Below are 8,389 nucleotides of genomic sequence, written 5' to 3'. Positions count from 1 at the left end.
CAACATGTAGATAAGCTAAGTCTAAAGTTTTACCTCAATATTTTATATACTCCTTTGCTAGTGCTTAGGGAACCTTGAGTTGATATATCTATGAATTTTATGCTAGGTTTGCCTAGGTCAAAAAGAGGTAAAAATCCTATTTTTATAGTTATGGATAAGTTTTCTAAGATATAATATTTCATATATTGTCATAAAATTGATGATACAACTAACATAACAAATTTATTTTTAGAGAGATGATTTCACTCTATGAGGTACCTAGAAGTATTGTGTCTGACCATGATATTAAATTTCTTAGTTGCTTTTGAAAAGTTTTGTGAGGAAAATTGGGAATTAAATTGTTATTTCCTACTACTTATCATCCACAAATAGAAAGTCAAACTAAAATAGTTAATAGAAATTTAACTATATTATTAAGAACTATCATTCAAAAGAATTTAAAAAATTAGAAAGATTGTCTATTATCATTTGAATTTGCTTATAATAAGAGTATGCATTCTACTATTGATATTATTTTTTCTTAAATATAACATGTTCCTTATCATAAATTTCTAAAAATCAATTAGGAATTTTAGTGATTATAATATTAGGTGGCGATTTATTTTCACAAGTTTAACCATTTCTAGAAAGAATACACCAAAATATATTCTTTCTTTTCTCTAATCATCATGAAATCAAGTACAGACAAATATTTGTTTCATATGCAAAGGCCTTTTAAATTGTGGAAAAGAAATTGAATTACTTTAGGAAAAAATTCAAGAACTAAAGTTTTTTTAACAAAAAAAAAAAACTTATTAGTCAATAAAAAATTAGGGTACAACCTCTTGAATTTTTATATTATAAAAAAAGGAGTTGAACTAGATGATAGAATGAGAGAAGCTCTAGGCTCCACACAGCCATCTGGGTAGATCACCTGCAAGAACACTTTTCCAGAAATTGAGGCTCAAGTCAGAATGTTAACTATCTAGTCATCGTCTCTTCTCCTTTAAACGAGTAGAAAAATTAAGTCGCTGCAGAGTCAATAAAAAATAAAAAGAAAAAGAAAAAGAAAGAAAGAAACAATGGCACTACAAGACAGGTTACCGAGATCGCAGGAAGTATCAATAATGTAGAAATAGTTGGTCCCAGTGGGTCTTCTTAAAGGTATCTGTAAAATGTCTTGGAAAATGCTTGCTTCCCCAAAGTAAGTTACTTAACGTGTTTGCAGTTCGTACAATTTAGACCTTTATTATTATTATTATTATTGAAAAAAAAAAACATTTAAAAGTGCGGTTATATTACTTTAGTTACACCCACTTTTTTTTTTCTTATATCTTTTTTAATTTAACCTTTCAACAATTTATTTTTTTTAATTTTATTATTTATATTAGATTATATTTATAATTTTTTTTTTTCTGTTTGTTATATAACAATTTCCTGAATTTAATGTTTTTTTTTCATCGAATTCAAACTTTCATATTAGATTTATTGGAAAGGAAGCCTTATAATTTTTTTTTATTATTATTATTTTATAAATTTATTTTGATCTTTGATTCAGGTTGTAGATTTAATATGTTAATCAAAGTTGTTCAGGTTGTAGATTTAATATGTTAACCCGAATTGATTCAGGTTGTTTTTTAGGCTGTTTTTTAATTGTTTTTTTAGGTTGTTTTTTAATTGTTTTTTTATTTCATCCTTCAATATTGAGTTCGTTAAAAATTGAGTTTTATAGTTTTTTTTATTTGTTTTTTATAAGATTATTTCGAGCTCATAACCCGATCTACGGATTTGACATGTTAACCTGGATTTATTAAACTAGTATTTTTTATTATTTTTTTATTATTTTTTTAATTTTATCTTTCAACATTGAATTGAGTATAGATTAACTTTCATAATTTATTTTGATTTAATTTCTACAGGATTATTACTATCTCATGACTCGGATTATGGATTCAAAAAATTAACTTGAATCAATCTAACATATCATAGTTTTAATAATTTTTTTTAAAAATATCATTCAATATGTCCCTATATTAATATTTTTTAAAAAATATCATTTAATATGCAACATATTTTAAGTTTATGATTAAAATTTATTTTATTAAAAAACATATTATTTGGATAATTTTATTTTTTTCATTAAAAAAATTGATCCCAATAATAGCGCAGTGCCTACATGATCTAGTTAACAACTGAAGGTCGAAGGGTCTAGAGCTAATCCTTCATCTTCCTAAATTTACATTTTGATAGGGTGAAGAAATATTTTTTAGTTGTTGGTTATATAAGTTGCACGATATAAGTTGTCAGTATCTTTCTTAAAATAATCAAACTAGAATTAACAAAAATGTTGAATAAGTGTTATTATCGTTATTAAAATTTAATAATATAAATAAAAACAATATTTAATTTAAACAATCTTTATATTCTTTTATTATTTAAAAGGAAAATAGTTGTAAATGGACTAGACTACCCTAAAATAAAGAGAGTAGAAATTCATTAGATTAAGGAAGGGAATTTTTTAAGAAAAATAATATGACCTTTGATTTCAGGTTTTGAGTCGTTTTTTTAGGTTTACTGAGATCATAAATAGTTTTATCAAGATATTTATGAAGTTTTTCATGTTTTGATTTTAAAAATATATTGAAAATGAAGTTTTTTAGTAAAACAAAATCCAAGCCCTAATTTTCCAGCCACTTTCTAGTCGTTGGATTCTACAAGGATAAGATGACGAGTCCTATTTTTTTTTTTTTTTAAAAGAAAAAGATAGGGGTAAGTGATATGTTGTTTGACCATTGAAAAAATTAAAGAATATATAAAATCAGGTCTAGAAACACAAGTTAGGCTAATAGGGACACAGTTTTGAGCTTTTTTTTTAAGGCTCAGGGCTTCTTTTTGGATTTTTTTTATTATTATTTTATATTTTGGTAAAGATTAAATTTATTTAAAAAATCATTAAACTCATTTTGATCTTGATTGTAGGTTTGATAGATTAATTTACAAAATTCATCTCGATCTAATATTTTTTTATAAAAAGAAATTTAGATTGATATATTTTTTTAAGCATTTTTTTAATTTTTCCTCGTGATGTATTTTTTTTTTGTGTGATTAATTTGTTGAAATCTAATTTTTACATGGTTTTTATAGTCTAATGATTTAGGTTGCAAGTGTAATAATTTGACATGAGTTGACCTAAGCCTCTTCAATATGTCATAATGTTAATATTTTTTTAAAACAAAGAGTTATTTTTGTAGATTTTTTTATTTCATTACTTTATTTTCTTTGAATTTCATCATTTAGTTCTTTTTAAATAACTTTTTTATCCTATAATTAAGAAAAACATATATTAAAAAGAAAAGGAAATTAATTTCATTGGATTCCATGGCCAAATAATGAATTTGATATTTTAGATTGCAAAGATTGAATCGATGAAATATGTTGTTATATAATTTTTTTTTAAATAAAATACTAAGTTTTTTTTAAGCATTCCGTTTAGTCTTCTATTTTTTGTTTTGGTTTCTATAAGAATAATTAGTTTTAATTTATTTTTTATAACCTAATCTTTTTCAAATGCAAACCATATTATTATTTATTGAATAGTTTTCCGAGTTTAATGAAGTTACTAAAAAACAAAATTCAAACAATCTTTATATATTTTTTTTTTATGTTTCAAAAGAAAATAGTATAACTTGCAGCAGCGAAGGTCGGTAAATGGAATAAACTACCTTAAAGAAAAAAGAAAATTAGAAATTTATTAGACTAAGGAAGGGATTTTTTTTCCTTTAGAAATTCAAACATATCGCGTTACAGTGTAAGAAATGGCATCTAGTAACCAACTTTTATAATATTTAATTTATATTCTTGATTTGGTAACCATATAGTAACTAACTTAATTACTAAACAAAGTAAAAAGAAGTTTGAGAATCATTTGTCAATTGAGTCAATGTCTGTTTTCTCTCTCCAAAATGAGCAACTACTACTGGCTCTGTTTCATGGAGTCTCGGGGAACACAACTATGAAAAATCATTTTCAGTGAATTGGGTCTGCCTAAAGGTAACCAACCACCTCATTTCGCCATTCCACTTCTCCACTCCAAACTATTAAAGCATAGACATGTTTTCAACTAAAATTGCTTTCTTCAGCAGCCCTGCTATCTGCAACTTTTCATTTCCTCCATGTTAAAGATTTTAGTCTAGTTCTGCACAGTAATTCTTCTTTTTCAAACCCATCGTCTTTGGTTCAGTGTCATTTTTCTGCTGTTCTAATCTCTGGAATTTGAGGCGTCTTTCATGGGTTTTCTTATGTGATGCATTTGATGTCTCGGGAACTGATTTGTTCCATAAATCGGAGTCTGGAAAGAGTTGGGCTTTTTTTAGTTAGAGTGCGCAGAGCTCGGCGAGATTCTTGAACAATCAGTCACACGTGGTTTGGTTTTTGTTTGAAGCCCCTTGTTGTGGTTTAGGAGATACAATTTAACTTGGTTTTTGCCTTTTTTTAGTGATAAAGTGTTAAGGGGATGATTTTCTTGCTTAATTTTGAAAGTGGATTTCAATAAACTGTGGTTTTGTCATCTGTAATGGAGTCTGGGAGCTATGTTCTTGGAGGGAAGGGTCATGTATCCAATGAGCCAACATCATCTTCTGATACGTTTTCAAGAAGCAAAAATGTTTTGATGAGTTTTGATTCAGAAAATCAATGTAATTTTGAATATAACTTCTTAGCCTCAGGTTCACAAGCTAATGAGAATGGAGCTCGAGGGGAGCTAGGTTATCAGCAATTGATAGAGAAACATGTGCCTGACACCTCAATCAGGAATGCCTTAATGAGTGAGGTGTCTGTTAGAAAAAACATCAATCCCTTTGTGGTAACCCCAAATTCATTCTCCTTAGAAGATGAGTCCACTTCCAGGCTTTCAAGCACTGCAATGGACTCTAATTGCAGGGTTTCTGCATTCATTGATTTGAATCTTGGGAGGTTTGGTGATCCTAGAGATGCACAGAATTGCAGAGGAATTCCCAAAAGCACATCTATCGTGTCCCCATCCAAGTCATCTGCACCTCCAAGAAGGCATCGAGCAGGGATGAATTCCCATACTGCCTCTTGCCAAGTTTATGACTGTAACAAGGATCTCAGCTCCTCAAAAGAGTATCACAAGAGACATAAAGTATGCGAAGCTCACTCCAGGACTGCCAAAGTCATTGTCAATGGAGTAGAACAGAGGTTCTGTCAGCAATGCAGCAGGTTTGTCATGCTTACATTATGCTTTTTTTTTTTTTTTTCCACTGGTAGAAGGGTTGAAGCTGTACTTGTTTTCTTGTGTCCCTCTCTCCTCGAATGTTCTTCGTCTGCATTTTTTCTCTCTTTAAATTCTTGCATTTCCTCTTCCATAAAGGTCTATGCGTTTTTTCCCAATTCAAACATCTCAATAAGTTCAGATTTATGTTTTAGCTTTTGCCTGTTAGGGATCTTTGTTTCAGATATCATCATTGAAGTAAAAACGTAAATTCTTAATTCCTGTTAAATATTTTCACAATGGCTCTATACTAGTCGATTATTCCCACTATAATGCGCACTAGTTTTTGACTTTCCTAGGTTTCATTTGCTCGCTGCATTTGATGATGGTAAGCGCAGCTGTCGCAAACGCCTTGCAGGCCACAATGAGCGAAGGAGAAAGCCTCAAGTTGGTCTTCAATCTGGACGAACTGGAAGGCTACTTCACCCTTACAGTGGTAAAACATGCATAATATCTATTACTATCTTTACTGTATTTTCTCTGCTTAAGTTTATAGCAGCAGCTTACTGCTTCAGCTGTCAGTTTAGAGAATGCTATATTTGGTTGTGGTCTGGATGTCTCGTTAAGGTCATCTTCACCTTAACTTCTTATCAAGCTGTAGAAATTTTTTGATATGTTAGCCCTTGTGTTTTACTTCCTAGATGTTCAGTTACTTGTATAAAGTTAATATCAGAAGTTGATATATGCACTACTTGATAATTTCTTAGGTAGTTAGACTTTGTTCAAGGAAGTGAGGGTGAAATTATGTTTCTTTCTCAGCTTGAATCATGGTAGTCGGCTGTGATATTGGAGGAACTCCCTGCCATATCTATCCATTCCAAGAATTCTTGGTTTTGTTATCCTCGTTTTAATGTGTACAAAAGAGTTTGTAACATGTCGATCTTAACTGAGCTTGCTGTTTTTTTTTTTTTTTCCCTACATTTTCTTTATCAAAATTGACTCGCTTTTATGTATTAATTTTTTTTTCTGATGTCTTGTTTGCTAGTAGATAAATAATGCAGCTTTCTCTGATTTCATCCTAGTTTATGCTGGAATATTTTGGTCTGTTTTTGGGAACCTGTGTACAAATGTATGCCTTTAGAAGCATGTTCACGGAATTAACATCAATATTTTGTTTCACTTCCTGGAAGAACTTAAACTGCCAGGCTATGCTTCACTCTGCAGACGTAACATGCGATCCAACCTTTTGGATACCCAATTTGAATGAAAATGAAATCAGGAACGATTTCTTCTGAAAACTTGTTTCTGATTGCTAAAATTAAGTACGGAATTTTTACCATATTGGAAATTGTTATAGTCACCTTCAGATGCTGCATTTCTTCAGATATCATCCAGATAAGCTACAGCAGGGATTGTTCTTCCCTGAAATGTCACTCCAAGGTTATGCTCATCAGTCATGAAAGGTTCATTTGTTTATCATAGCCATGCTGACTCAATACTTGATTCTTTTGTGTACAGACTTGTTTTAAGTATCCCAATGGAACCACATAATTGCTGGGAAGATAAAGAGAAACTGAGCCTTTTGGACTGCATGGTTTTGATCTTTAGAGCATCTAATTTAGGATCATATGCGGAACATCCTTCCTAGACCTTAGTTAGGTTGTGCTAGCACTTGGTAATTCCGTGGTAGTAAGAGCCTTGCGTGACCTGCAGATCAAGTCATACGCCTATATTTTACGCGTTATTAATGTAATATAGCATTTTTAAATAACATTCTCGATGGTTCTAACCAAAATCAAGAAAAGAAAAATATGACTATTGGCTAGCTTCAGCAAGACACATCTATTGTAAGGTTTTGGATCGTTTCTGTTTCCCAGGGACATGATGAAACAATGGATGCAGTATGGCTTGCCTCTTTGTAGAGAAAAGATAACTTACTGTTTCTGTGCCAAATTTTCTTCTAGAATCAGAACATCCTAGTGCAACAATTTCTTGTTTTATATCCTTTTCTGATTTGTTAGACGTATTATTTTGGAAACCTGAAATCTTTTCCCCAACGTGGTGCAGGCTTTTCCAGCAGTAGGTTTCATGGAACTGAATTACCACCGACAACGTCTTTTATCTGCCAAGACATACTCCAGAGTGGCCTATCGCATCCTGATAAATATGGAGCAAATGATTGGTTCAAGCGTGTAAAAATTGAAGATGGGACTGGTTTTAGTCCACCATCAGCAATTCCCATTACAAATGCATATCTGCACTCAAAGCCCCTCTTCCCTTCTAACAATTCTGAGAAAATGTTTCCAACTTTCCATGAAGATGGAGCTAGCACTGCATCAGGAAGCATTTTCAGTGAGAGCACTGATAGATATCCAGATTTTATGGGAGGCAGAACTTCTAGCTCACATTCTTTTCTCCAGGATACGTCTTTGGGAAATGATGAATTCGCTGCTTTCGATGCAGCATCAACCATTCAAGAGTTATCGGGGATCACCGCGTCTGGCTGTGCTCGCTCTCTTCTGTCATCTCAATCGCAAAATTCTTCAAGCCATTCATCAGGAATCCCTATGGCCCAGCAGCTGCTAGTTTCATGCAGAAATACATGTTACAGCATGGATCAAATCATAGGAGTTAGCTCTCAGGTTTCTTCAAGCACTGGGGTGCCAAATAAGTTCCCTTCATGGGTGACGAGTTCCGTCAAGGGGAGTCATTTGGGTCCGGTTCCGATACCTGAAAATAGTCATGTCATCAACTTTGATATAACAGATGGGGTATACCATGGATTTAACGCCAAAGATCACCTTGGCAGTGAGGATGACACGACTATGGACTTGCTTCAACTGTCGTCACAGCTTCAGCGAGTGGAACATCAAAAGCAATCGATGCAAGAGAAACAGGAAATGATCCTTTCAGCTGCCCCGGCATCACTCAACAAGGCCAGTAAATTTCTTTGATGAATGGAATAAAGACGGGCAATCTCCATCGTGCCTCTTGAAATATTGTACGCTCTTGTCACCAGAATGACAGTGCAACACTGAAACTGACAAGTATAATGGCTCAAGAGGCAATAAATTTCCCTAAAATTGACTTGTTTTCTTTTGATTTGGAACTCTTGGACACGATTGTCTTCTCTTGCAAACTCTCCTCCTCTTGAATGAGAATCTTCTCTTCTATTCTCAA

At 32.0% G+C, this 8,389-nt stretch overlaps 1 protein-coding gene across 1 annotated transcript; it reads left to right on the top strand.

Moving 5' to 3' along the window:
* The first annotated feature begins 3,884 nt into the window (after positions 1 to 3,884).
* On the top strand, positions 3,885 to 8,389 carry LOC118033419 (uncharacterized). Its single transcript, XM_035038404.2, has 3 exons — positions 3,885 to 5,217; positions 5,569 to 5,705; positions 7,277 to 8,389. Exons 1-3 carry the CDS (start codon positions 4,553 to 4,555, stop codon positions 8,161 to 8,163), a joined length of 1,689 nt encoding a protein of 562 aa, XP_034894295.1. The 5' UTR covers positions 3,885 to 4,552; the 3' UTR covers positions 8,164 to 8,389.

This window comes from Populus alba, chromosome 15 (genome assembly GCF_005239225.2).
Source record: "Populus alba chromosome 15, ASM523922v2, whole genome shotgun sequence".
Classification (NCBI taxonomy): domain Eukaryota; kingdom Viridiplantae; phylum Streptophyta; class Magnoliopsida; order Malpighiales; family Salicaceae; genus Populus; species Populus alba.
This window is presented reverse-complemented; position numbering and strand designations above follow the sequence as displayed.